Here is a 14,266-nt window from a genome sequence, read left to right as displayed (position 1 = left end):
GGTATGTAGGAAGTTTATTGGTGAGTACACAGAAGTACAATACCTGTAAAGGAGTGAGGGAAGTACAATTGGGCAGAAGAAGTAGAATTGTGATAATGTTGCAACAGCAGATTAGCTAATCCCACATGGAACTCTGGAGCTGGGACAGTCCCTCAGAGGGTGTCAAATTGGATTAAAGTGTCAGGTATTTGTATCTCTCCAATGAACTTTTTTGAATGTGGGCTATCCACTTAGGCATAATCTTGAGCAAGGCAATTCCTCTGAGCAGGGGCAAATGCCACAGAAAAATCTGGCTGTGAATCATCAACTGTTGGTATACTTGACAGCTGGAGATACAACTACTCAATACTTCAACCCTGAAAAGCAAAACTGGGCAGTGTTCCACAGAATCTAACACATATGACACTTCTTAAACTCATATGGATGTCAAGAACATCAGATAAGATTTGTGAGAGAATCTTATCAGGCATTATAATAATATGAGGACCATGGCAATACAGGAGGAATTGCTCAGTGGTTTTGTGAATTAATTGGAATATTTTAAGGATAGTAATTATTGTACTTTAACTTTTTATCTTTCTCCCTCCCAAGGTTGCACATAGTTTTCAATAAACTTTCAAAATAAATGATCTATTGGTTGTTCATTGTGGTGGGTTGCCAATATTGGAGAAATAGGATAATAGCCTAACAGCCTTCTTGGATGAGATGGCATGGTGGAGGAGGCCTAATAATGTTTTGGCATCAGGTAAATGTCTATTCATTATTTCTTCCCATTTCAACATCCATGAGGAAGAACAGTAGCACTCTGCAAGCTCCAAGTAAGACCTCCCATTCTCTGCCTATCTTACCACTGAATAAATGTTTGAGAGACTGCAAAGGAGGAATTAACTCATCTTGTCCATCCTGTTTTAATGTAAGTAGTAGGAACAATCTTCCTTCTTCCCCATAATTCCCACATTTACCTATTCACTGAAGTTTCTCTCAAAGACATCTGAAACTGTACCATGGTTTGCATCTGCATTAATGCCCCCTTCTTTTCTAATTCATCTATTATAATACCCATCCCTTACTGCTTTTATCATGAATCTAAGAAAAGTGGCACTTATTATTCCTCACTGTTCTCCTGTCCATAGTTTACTCATTGCTCAGCTGAGATTTTGCTGATCTATCGTATTCACTCAATCAACCTTAATTAAACTGTTTCATTCACCCCTCCATTCCACTCACGTAATTCCCAACTTTAGTTAAACTTGTTTCTTTGCTCTGGTCCTTCACCAAAGCTGCTTATTACAATTAGAGAAAATTCCCTAGCACCTCACTCAATGGCCCTGATCTTGCCTCATATTTCACTGCCCCCCCAAAAAAAGAAATACTCAGATAAGTTCACCCACCTTTAAATATTTATATTTCCTTCCCTACTCTCAAAATTGATTATGTGTCTTTGCTTCTATTTTTGACCAGCTCTTTCACTTCTTTGAAGCTTTCCATAGAATTTATCTGTGAAATGATATCTCTACTCTCTGCAAACATCAGTTTCTCCAACTCAGCTTGAATATCCTCATTATTTACAAACATGGTCTAGAACTGCCTTTCTTAATAGTTTCCTTGAAAAAAAGCCCTCCCAAGCCACCAGTCTCTTTCTCTGTTCCCCTGTACAGTTAATCTTTAAAGCACAGACTCTAGTCATTGCCCTTATTTCCCCATGTTCCATTGACTCTCTAACACACTCACACTACTTTTTGTGTTTCTGTGCCACTAATCCATTGAACATAACCTTGTGAAGCATGCAAAAGACCTCCAAATACTACAACTGAAGACTATTTTACCATCTTATTTCCCTTCAAGATCTTAGTAGGACTTGACTCTGTTGATCTGCCCAACTACCTTGAAACATCCTTTTCCAGACTTCTATATCACCTCCCCGAGTGGTCACTTTTTCCCAGTTAGCTTTACTGGCTCTTCCTCCTCCTTGTGCTGACCTCTAAATCCTAGAGCCAAAAGATTGGTCCTTAACATTCAATTCTTCATCTGCATCCTCTTGTTAGGTGATCTAAGAGTTTGCAATGATTCCCAAATTTTTATCTTCAGCCCTGACCTGAGTTACAGGTTCATATATTGAAGTGACAGCCTGGTTTCTAGGGAATTTGGCTATATGACAGGACTAAGACATTTGCCTTCATTACTTTCTTATCATGCTCAGACTCCTATAAAATAATCACAACAATCAGATCTTTTGTATTACTAATGGGGACTGTACCATAGCATCATACTTACTGTCACTGGACTTAAAATATCCTTTCCTATGTTTAGTTACATTTTTTTTCAGTTGTACTTCTTTAATATGCCCTTGGAGCAAAACATGGACACCTTTTATATCTTTATTCATTCATAGGCCATTAAAACTCTATTCACTGAATAACATGTGCCACATGCTAGAGATACAGCCAGTAAGGAAAAAAATTTCCTGATCTCATGAAACTTATATTCAAGTGGAGAAGACTTTATTGTCTATATCAAGTATATATCTGTTTGTGGGAGTGTGTTTGTGTGAGTGTGTGTGTTTGAAATGAAGATATGTGTGCTTTGAAGAAATGTAAATTAGGCAATGAAATAAATAGAAAATTGTGCTATCATAGTGGTGTCAGTGGTGTCACAGAAGAGCTCTCCATGGAAATAACATTTGAGCAAGGCCTGAATAGAGGGGTAATTCTGTATGAATATCTGTAAGAGAGCAATCCAGGCATAATCACAATAAATGCAAAGGTCCTGAGGTAGGTTCTCCTTGACTTGTTAGAGAAACAAGGAGAAAAACATATGGAGACAGGGGTGATCAAATGGGAGGAGGTTAAGAGCTGTGATCAGGAAGGTGTTTGAGAAGAAGTGGCATTTGATTGTACACTTTCATATCACCATATAATAGCTGTTTCCCCACTACTCCAGACTGTAAGCTTCTTGAAGGAATGGACAAGACTGATTTTGTTGATTATTCTACCTAGTACCTAGGAAAGGTTGGCCAATATTTTTTTTTAATCACTAAATATTGGTTGAATGAATGAATGAATGAAGTTAGAAATGTCTTCTAGTTGAATATCAGGGACCATCTTTTAAGTGACTATGAAGTTTGGAGGTAGAAGTTAGTTAGTTCTGAACTTTGTAGTTTAACTCTGTGCTCAGTAGTTTCAATGAAATACTATTTTGTACTTCTCTGCAGAGTATAAATGTCTCACTGTGAAAAATTTAGTTCATTTACCACAAGAAAAGTCAAAGGTATATTTTAATTGTGAATTGTTAGCATATTTCAGACCTTAGACTTTTTAGTGTTTTGCAGACACTAAATCTCAAGGGAATGATTGCAGCCTAGTAACACTGATCCTGTGCCTTGGATTCAGAAATGGCAGTCTCTACTCTGTTAAATTAATTTTGCTGATTTTCTGATGCTACTTCCATGATCAAAAATCCTGTAAATCTCAATGCTGAAAACCAGAAAACTTATATTCCTCTAGAAACTAATAAAACACAACTAAATTATTAAAGAAATATCCCTATTTGCAAAGAATATGTTTTGATTTATCTTCAAGCATTCAGAAGTACAAAGTTTCTGAGAGGACTCAAAAAAATATTCCAGCAATTGTTACTACACATCTTAAACTGAGTATGTCTGAATCACTGCTTTAAATGTTACTGAGTAAATTGTGACCACAGATGTTTTGAGAAGGAAGGGATTTAGAAACACCAGAAACAGAAAAAATAATTTTATACAATATTTAACACAAATATTTGCATAAATGCATATTAGCATATAGTATATGAATATATACATATATGTGTGTGGAAAGCAAGTACAATTAATTAACACTGGGTATTGTGTCAAAACACCTGGGAAAATTTCATGATCATTGAAAGGTATTAAATAAGCTAATTATATGGCAATACATGCATAAATTGACAAACATCCAATTGTAAGTCTTTACCTTGTGGTTTGGTTGTGGTAGTTTTATGACTTTGTAATAGTTATTTAATTATTTCTGAGGACAGGTTTTCAATTATACAAGGGGAATTCTACCTCCATTCTGGTTTGTTGGGAATAATCCACAAAGTATGATGTATAAAATGTCCTCTTGCTCTGCCAGGTATGTAAGGATACTCTAAACATTTCACTAGATTTGTCTCTAATAATGGACACTTGGTGGGAAACCAGAGTTAAAAAAACAAAATAATGCCTCCCTCTTTAAAACACACACAGACACACACAAACACATATATTGCATTGAGGATCATACATATCACATAGAATATTATTCCATTTAGACAAAACTTATGTTTATATGCATATATAATACTAATATATTTGATTGTATATATTATATATGCATAAAGTACAGCATGTAAAGAGTGGGTACTAAATTTTTTAATGTGATTATTTTATAGGGTATGATTTTAGCTGATTTTCAAAATAGAAAGATCAGCTAAAAGTCTATTGCATTAATCTAAGTGAAAGATATGGTATTGGCTTGTGCCTCAGTGAGAGGAGAGGGGGATATAGGAAGTGATTGGCTTATGGATATGGGTAATTTAAAAATATAGCCAACAGAAGTAACTGATGGGCTGGATATGGAGTGTGTGAGAAAGAGAAGCAACAAAATATTCTCCAATACCTCTTTGTTTGTTTTCATCTGTATAAATGGAGCTGTAAAATTGTCATTGACTTGATATTGGAATGCTATGGGTATAGTAAATGCTCAGGGTCATTAGAAAGGTCAGTTTGGGTCATGCTGAATTTCTATTTGATATCCATGTGGAGTTGTGAGTAAGCAATCAAATACTTTAGTCTAGAGTTTGGGAAATCAGTCATGGCTAGAGATATAAATTCAGGAGTTCTAAGAAAATGGATGGTATTTAAAGCCAGGAGACAAATAAGATCACCAAGAAAGTAAATAGAAAGGAGAAGAGGATAAAGGAATGAGTTTTGAGCTACTGCAACATGAAAAGTGAGGGAGAAAAGAAGGAATAGGCAAAGGAGAATGGTAGGAGAAAAACTCAGATAGTGCAATGTCCTGGGAGTTAAAAGAATAAAGCCTTTTAAGGAGAAATAAGCAATCAGCCTGTCAAATGCCATTGACAGGTAAAGATAAGGACTGAGAATTCACTACTGGATTTAACAACATGAAGACCACAGGTAATTTCACAAGTGCAGCTTCAATAGAGTACAGAGGTGAGAAGCCTGATCAGAGTGGGAAAGAGAAAACAGGAAAAGCAGAACTGGTTACAGAAAGTATATTCAACTGTTTCAATTCCTTTTACTGCCAAAGGGAAGACAAAGGAATGTGATGATAGGTGGCAAGGGCAACAGGATTAAGATTTGTTTTCTAAAATGGAAAAAAAAATAGCAGCCTGTTTGTATGTCATTGGGAATGATCCATTCAAAGTAATATCATGTAGTTCAGAATAGTTGGGGAAGTGGGAGGTGGGGGTATTGTGGTGGGTGAAGACAGAAGGATGGGAGGAGAAGAAAGTGAGGAAAAGGATGGAAAGGAAAGGGAAAGAGAAAGGAAAGATAGAAGGAAGAGAAGAGAAGAAGAGAAGAGGAGAGGAGAGGGGAGAAGAGGAGAAGAGAAGAGAAGAGAAGACGAGAAGAGAAGAGAAGAGAAGAGAAGAGAAGAGAAGAGAAGAGAAGAGAAGAGGGATGGGGCAAGGATGAGAGAAAAGTTGGGAGGTAGGGTAATGTATGGGCATCAAAGGCCTTTTTGAGTAGTTTGACTCTAATTTTACTGGCAATGTAGAATTTTAATCAGTAGGATGAAAGGATCAGAGTTTCAATTTATAAAGCAAATTATATTATTCAGGCTTGGATGAGGAGGGAAAGGGAGTATGACCCCAGATGTATGAAAACAAACACAGACACACATGCAAAAATGTGCATATTTTTAAATAAAATAGGTTACTGAGCTTACTTAAGGAATCTTTTCTTGTTACTTCAATATGAAAATAAAAGAGGTTTAATAGACATGCCCTCAGGACACCTTATAAGTCATCTTATTTAAAGCATGGAATGAACTATTTGATATCCCTGCTGTTTTTTGGTACAATTTTTTTCCTTGGTTTCTTTGCTATCCCAGCAAATGAATCCTCCATTTTGAGACAAACATCTGAGTAATCATGCAACAATGACTGAGTTTATTCTCCTGAGATTCATGGATCATCCAGAGCTACAGTGTCTTCTTTTTCTGGTGTTCCTAGTTATCTATATGATCACTATACTTGGAAATCTCAGCTTAAAATCATTAATCAAATTTGATATACATCTTCAAATCTCCACATACTTTTTCTTGATAACTTGGCCCTTGTTGACTTCTGTTACTCTTCTATCAATGCCCCTAATATGCTGGTGAATTTCTGGGTAGAGAACCCAGTAAATTCATTTAATTTGAAAGGGCCATTCAATTTTTCTTCTTTTGTTTCTTTGCTGCCATTGAGGGTTTTCTGTTGACTATGATGGCCTATGATCCTTTCAAGGCTGTAGACAAGCCCGTTAATTACACAGTCATGCTGTCTTGCCATCTTAATGTCCTCCTTGTGTTGTTTACATAAATTGCAGGCTTTATGAAGGCTGCCATTCACACTGGCTTTAACTGCCAGTTGTCTTTCTGCTGCTCTAGTGTCATCAACCATTTTTTTCTGTGAAACTCCACCCCTCCTGAACCCCATGGAATGGAAGTTTTGGGGGATTAGAAAAGAGGTATTCTTCATAACTCTTCAATGTATATCAATTCTGATATACATGCCAGTGACTTGTCATTTTTATTTTTGCTAGTATTAATGAACTCACCTGCCTTCTGACTATTCTCATCTCTTACCTCAACATTTTTACTTCTATCTTGAGGAGCCCTTCCCCTGAGGGAAGTCATAAAGCTCTCTCCAACTGTGCTTCCCACATTATACTGGTCACCATTTTCTTTGGAACAATCTTATTCATGCATCAGCAACCCAGGTCCAGTTCATCAATATACCAAGAAAAAGTGATATCTGTGTTTTATCTAGTGGTAATCCACATGTTAAATCCCCTAACCTATAGTCTGAGAAACATGGAGGTCAAACGTCCATAGGTATTAAATCCCCTAACCTATAGTCTGAGAAACATGGAGGTCAAACATCCATAGGTAAAAATTTTAAAAAAACTTCTTCATTTCTGTAGGGAGTTAAACATGACCAAACCCACTTCTATTCATCCTGGCTCCAACCTACCTTCTACCACAAGGCTTTTTTCTGGTAGTAGAGGTAGACCAAATGCCCTAAGCATAATGAGGAATGTGCTTGTTTTGTAGAAATACCCTTATTCCACAGCCCTGAATGCTATAAAATAAGCAGATATCCATTTCAACACCTTGTTCAAAGATATGAAGCCCAGTATTAAATTAGCTGGGAGAGAGAAAGACAGAGAAGCAAGAGCACTAGCTCCAATCTGCCAGTCTGATAGAGCCTTGATTGGGTGGTGGTGAAACTTTCAGAGAGGAGTTGATGAAGAATATGTTGAGCTAGAGTATTCCCAGGAGACTGAGACAGAGCTTAGAGATTGCCTCTTGCCCTAGTGAGTCAGAGGCAAATATCAGAATTAAATTCTTTGGGAGTCCTCATGTCATGTGCTTCTGACCTAGACAAGAAATCTGGACTGCCTAGGGAATAATGGGAACCAACTGTCAGGTCAAGTTAAAGGAATCACAGAGGAAGAATATCAATGGTCATGGAATGGAAGTTTTGGGGGATTAGAAAAGAGGTATTCTTCAAAATTTTTCAATATAAAAGTGACTCATTGTCTGATCTTTGCTTATTAAACATATAGGCTTGAAAAGCCAGGGCATGATGAATATCATTTTCCTAAATCCTTAGTAAATGATTACACATATTTATTTTACTGCTAGCTACAATTTGAATGGGATATGTCAAAAATTTTCATGGCTGGGCCATCATCCCAAAGTGCAGACTAATTTTTTCAGAGATCAACCACTGACTTGTACATAAATTCAGCTTATTGGCAGTGGATAAAATATACTAGTCATGATACTAGTATATCCTTTTGTCATAGAAAAAACATATTGTTGTCCAAATAGTAACCCCTTCAATATATAAGGTATAATCTTACTATTGGTTACAGTGTGTGTGTGTGTGTTTAATGAGAAATAGAGCACAAATCTACAGATTTATCCTCCTCTATTTTGCTTGTTAGACATTGCATAGCATATAATTTTCCTGCCCTCCTTTATTACTAACCATATGATTGTTGCTCATTCATTTTTGAGTAAACTTATCTTATATGAAAATCTTCTCAATTTTCATGGGCTGGTAACAATGTACATTTTAGTAATGATATACAGCTTTATCACTGATTTCTCATAACTTAATCCCTCATTTGGAGGTCTGCCAAAATGAGGAATGTCTCTCCTGTCTTGGTCAGACATTACCTAGATTTATTAATTTTATTGACCTAGTTTTGTCTTAGGATTTTCAGGGCACTAGAACACAAGGACAAATAAAAGTGTCTCTTGATTGCTTTATTCTCTAACAAATGCAATGCCAGATATCATTCAATTATTCTGATGGGGACTCTCTCATCTTCAATAGAATAAATATAGAAAAATTATCTACACATATTTTCTTCCTTCCATCCTAATGAAAGTGGTGCCTAATTTCTTGAAATATATAAGGACCCATGCACTCATGTACCAAGCAGGATACACAAATATTGGATAGGGATTTCAGCCTCAAAGGAGAATCTAGCCCCCCAAAACATCAAATTACAGTTATGCCCTTGAGGAACAAAGAAGATTTTAATTGCTTCTATACAATTATTCATAAAATACTTTAGGGAATATACTTAAGGAATACACTATAAATCTTCCCACTTTCAACTGGCAAAATATGGTAGGCCAACTTTTATAGGTAGGTCATTTTCTCCATTTGTATACTAAAAATTCTTTTTGTTCTATTGTGTGGTGATTAGTATTCTACAAATGCAATGTGGGGAAAGAAAGAATATTTTCATCAATTGAGCTTGCTTTCCTGTTCACATATATTAATGAGAGTGCATTGCATCTCTAAAAAATCAATTATTATATGCAAGTTTTTCTGTTATCTATCAGTTAATCAAATAAGCAATGACCTAGCAGGACTTCTTGAAGAGTATTTGCAGCTAAATCTTATTTCACAATGAATGAATGAAAAAAGAGTGTCTAGAGCTATAAGCTAAGTCTACATTGTAACATTATCAGTTCTTTCCTAAATAATTTAATAAGTGGGTTACTGACACAAGAATTTAGGATAAAAAATGCCACACTCTTCCCAAATACTTGCTTTCTTTATTCACTGTTGAAATAGCCTCTGTCTGAATGGCTTCAAAATGCCCTCATTGCACTCTTACCTGCATTTTTCTTCACAGTGCTTTGCTTGCTTCTATTTGACATTATATATATTTTTTCTCATGTTTACTATCTGATTCCTGTGCTATAGCAGATGTTCCACAAGGGTGGGGAATTTGTTCAGTGCTGTAACCCCAGAACCTAGAACAGAAGAAATCAAACCTTACAATATAAATAAATAAATGAGTGACTCAATTTACAAATAAGAGAGGACAATATAGCCACATATTAAGAGATAAATTTAGCTAATGCAATGTTTGTTTGTTTGTTTTTTAATGAAATTAGGCCATAGAACACTGGCTTTCAAGTGAAAATGACATGCTGAACACTCCTCTCACAATTTGTATCTGAAAAACAGGATACCAGAACTGGAGAATCCTGAAAGATTCAACTCTTCCATTGTCCATTTAAATGATGCAAAGGACATGGTTTTCATACCTGATTTCTTTCCCTTTTGACATATTTTCCTCATGATATTTTTAAAAGTACCAAATGTGCAGTTTCCCAAGTAGACGTGTATAAATGTCTAAGTATGTATATGTGTGCAAGTATATGTAAATATGTGTGATTATATAAGTGTGTATGTAAGAGAGTGAGTTTGAGAGAGGGAAAGAGACATACAGAGTAACAGTGATGTGGGAGGAAATGTATGTAGTTATTTATACTAATGTGTTTGTTGAAAAGAAAACAGTAATTATCCATGGCTGAGGAGATCAATGAGACAATGATAAAATAAAATGGATGGAATAAACAAACAAGTATTAGATCAAAATCTCACATTCCCTGCCATTTTCAGTTCTCAAAGGATGAGAAAATGTCCTCTCCAAATCATACCACAGTGACCAAATGATTCTGCTGGGGCTCAGCGATGATGCAGTGCTTGAGAAGATCCTGTTTGGGGTGTTTCTGGTGATCTACCTAATCCCACTGGTGGGGAATCTGTGCATGACTGTGCTGATCAGGACCAGTTCCCACCTCCACACCCCCATGTATTTCTTCCTGGGACACCTCTCCTTTGTAGACATTTGCCATTCCTCCAACATCACACCAAATATGCTGTACAATTTCCTCTTAGATCAAAAGACCATCTTCAATGCTGGGTGCTTCACACAGTGTCTTCTCTTCATTGCCCTGGTGATCACCGAGTTTTATATCCTTGCTTCAATGGCAGCAGATCACTATGTGGCCATTTGCAGCCCTCTCCATCACAGTACCAGAATGTCCAAGAACATTTGCAGATCTTTAGTCACAGTCCCTTATACTTATGGCTTCCTTAATGGCCTCTCTCAGACACTGTTGACTTTTCACTTATCCTTCTATGGTTCTCTTGAAATTAATCATTTCTACTGTGCTGATTCTCCTCTTCTAATGTTGGCCTGTTCTGACACCTCTGTCAAAAAGATGGCAATATTTGTAGTTGCTGGCTTTACACGCTCAAGTTCTCTATCATCTTTCTGTCCTACCTTCTTCAATATGCATTCTGCTGAAGGCAGGTACAAAGCCTTCTTTACTTATGGTTCCCATCTGGCAACAGTTACCATATTTTATGGAACACTCTTCTGTATGTACTTAAGGCCCCCAACTGAGAAGTCTGTAGAGGAGTCCAAAATAATTGCAGTCTTTTATGCTTTTTTTGAGCCCAGTGCTGAACCCATTGATCTACAGCCTAAGGAACAAGGATGTGATCCATGCCATGCCACAAATGATTAAGGGAAATTTCTTTAAATTATAGTTTAAGTGTCTGCTCATTTGTTACCAGTAAATGCTGTGGCAACATAATTATACTCTTTGAAGGACAAACCTATTACTCTGAGATCATGATTTATTTATTGTGATAATTTTGGAATGCTTTCTTTAGATAATTTCTTCTCAAATTTAATACCTTTAAGAGATATTGGGTTAATAACACACTTTAGTATTTAAACGTAAAATGTTTTCTTTGGCAGTAATCCTATGAAAATAAATTGTTTTTCTTCAATAGTTCTGCATGTTAATGATGACAATGTGTTTACTACTTGGCAGTAAATTTTATAACAAGGTTACTGTAATTGGAACACTGTACATCTGTCTACTCTGAACTATATGGTCTACAAACCCATAGTGAGACCTAAGGTAAGTAGACTTCTTTTACTCTTTCTTTAAATGATGAAAGAGTCTCTATTCCAATGTATCATATAGAACAGTGACTCTGAAGCATGACTAATCATTAAAATCACCTTTAGGAAATTATTAAATATATGGGTATTCCATAGGTATAAACCTTCTCTCAGTTTTCCTTAAACCACCATCATGGGTATTTTGATAAACATTTTGTCCTTGTGATTTTACTGATTATTGTCCTCAATTTTTAAAAATTAACTGTCCACACCCACTTATGAATTACTAAGCATACAGATCCAATTCAGTCCTCAATATACTATAATGGCAACCCAGGTATTTTCAATGTAGTGGTTTTGATGTTATAATAATTTACTAAGAGTCAATTGGGTCTCTCAATTTTGACCCACAAATGCTCTGAAATTGTATACATGTAAGTAGACGTGCATGTATCCTTTTGGATGAGAAGACATGATGTCTAACCTGGTTCATAAACCAGTCTGTGACTCATTTTTTAGATAAAACTGGTCCAGTAGTTCTTAAAACTTCTACTGACAAAAGCATGAATAAGAAAGCAATATAAGAAATGAGTAATTATCCACATTAATCCATGTATTATGAGTCAACCAGATGGCTGCATATTGAATCATAATTTATGTATTTTTAAGTTGCCTTAGATGTTTTGCATTTTAGTACTGTGCACTCTTGATTTTTCACACCACTGTAAGAAATGCCTCTATGAAATCAACTACAATATTTACTGTAAGGTATTCAAATTATTTTCCAGAATCCTCTAAATAACTTGGAGTGTTTAGAAAATCAAGCCCCAGTATGAAGTCTCAACTGATTGAACATGGCTGTGCTTATCAAAATCCTATTACAGAAACAGTAGATTCAAGAGGGGATGATTTCTCAGTGTCTAGGATATAATATTTAAATCTTAAGACTGTTTGATTCTTGGTCTATTTGTTTAGTTTTTGTATGTGATGGTAGGACAACAGGAGAAGCTGATCTTCAGAGAGACAATGAAGCAGAAAAACCTATAAATGAGTGACCAACCAAGGGTCCTTACTGTCATAGTGTCCTTGATTCCACTTCCCTTAGTCTTTGGAACATTCCCTATCTTCTAACCATCTTCCCTTTTTGGTAAGCAAAGAGTTGTGTTTCTATTCCTAGCAACCAGGATGGTCTGACACTCAAATTTATAATCCTATAAAAAAGCATTTTAGAATTAGTGTGAAAAACACTCTCTGTTCTGCTGTAATAGCTATATGTTTTCAATTGTTTTCTAATCTTGAGAACCATTTTGGCTTTCAGAACCAAATTTAAATTCAATCTTACTAATCTCTTAACCCACATGGTTGTTATATTTATAGTCTCTCTTTAGTTTTTATTCTATTTATATGATTCTACTTACAAATTATTTTTTCCAATTTAAAATATTTGTTGAAAGCCACCTCAGAAAATTTGTATAGGTAGTGCAGAACATATACCAAAATAAATAAGTTAATATTGCTATAGATGATGTTTAATTACAGTAATCTCTCACTTTTAATTCACTGTTTATTTTAATCCTCAGAAATGAACTTGTAAAAGAATGGATACTTTTTAAAACATTTGGAGTCTTAGGCACAAGGAGATTGAATGACTTTCTCAAAATCACTCAGCTACTAAGGAGGACATAGGCAAGTCCTTTGGTTCCAAATTCTCTTCTCTTTCCAACACACTGCAGTGGCAACAACTCCTCAGCACACTGCAAAGGTCAGATGGCATGTGTTTCAAGAGGAAATGGTACAATTATTGCAGGAGATGAAATTTTGGTGATTAGGTTGATGATGATGATAGTGCTATTTATTCTAACAATAACCAATATGGATCTTCTCCAGTATTTCAGGTTAACATCATAATTGTGTGCATCATAAGTAGAATTATCTTACTGTTCAATGCAATAGTACATATTTTTTATATGTGGTAGTTGTATTCAAACTGCATTTTATTAACATATATTCAAAATTATAAATTTATACATATTATAAATAACTAAAAAATACAGGCAGAAATGGAGAAGTAAATTATCTTATCTAAATCCAATAGAGTATATATGTTTGTGTTTTGTCATATTTCCTCTCAATAAGTTTATATGCCTACATTTGTTATTATAAAGAAAACACTTGATAGTGTGGGATTTGTATTTTCATAAACAGTAAATATTTCTGGTGAACAAATTTTTAATGTGGCATGATATTTCAGAATTAAACTATTCCCATATTTATTGTAAGAATATAAATTGAAAAATATTGAAAGATTTAAGGAATAAAAACAAAATTTCCTTATATGCACTTACTTATACATTGGTATTCTAAGCACTTTGGTGTATTTCATTCACATTGGTTAATTTTCAAACCCTTGTTCCATCATATCAATGTATCATATTGTTTTGAATGACTCATACTCTTCGGATAGTTCTCCAATTATTCCTTTAAAATACATTCCCAAAGGCTGTGTAAGATGACAAAGTGGTGAGATATGGGTTTTAGTTACTCCTCTGGAGCCATAAACTGCATGGACCAGGCACTGCAGAGGAATTTCAATTTGGACATACTTCACACAACACTCATGAATGCATGGAGCAGCTGGGATCAGCGAAATCTCTAAGTTCTCATGGCAGGGGGCCCATGTCCCTCCCTGCCAGGCACAATCCTGAGCAAGGAGGGGTCACTGGTGCTGGGAACCAAGAAGGACAACTGCAGTTGCAGCAC

At 35.5% G+C, this 14,266-nt stretch overlaps 1 protein-coding gene across 1 annotated transcript; it reads left to right on the top strand.

Moving 5' to 3' along the window:
- Positions 1-10,256: 10,256 nt before the first annotated feature.
- Positions 10,257-11,120, top strand: LOC119520827 (olfactory receptor 5M10-like). The gene has a single exon (XM_037818727.1). The coding sequence runs from the start codon at positions 10,257-10,259 to the stop codon at positions 11,118-11,120; it is 864 nt and encodes a 287-aa protein (XP_037674655.1).
- The last annotated feature ends 3,146 nt before the right edge of the window (positions 11,121-14,266 follow it).

Source organism: Choloepus didactylus, chromosome 26 (assembly GCF_015220235.1).
Source record: "Choloepus didactylus isolate mChoDid1 chromosome 26, mChoDid1.pri, whole genome shotgun sequence".
Taxonomy (NCBI): Eukaryota; Metazoa; Chordata; class Mammalia; order Pilosa; family Megalonychidae; genus Choloepus; species Choloepus didactylus.
This window is presented reverse-complemented; position numbering and strand designations above follow the sequence as displayed.

What these genes read in the sequence shown, in the direction of transcription:
- LOC119520827 (XM_037818727.1), top strand. Translation starts at nt 10,257, where the DNA reads ATGATTCTGCTGGGGCTCAGCGATGATGCAGTGCTTGAGAAGATCCTG.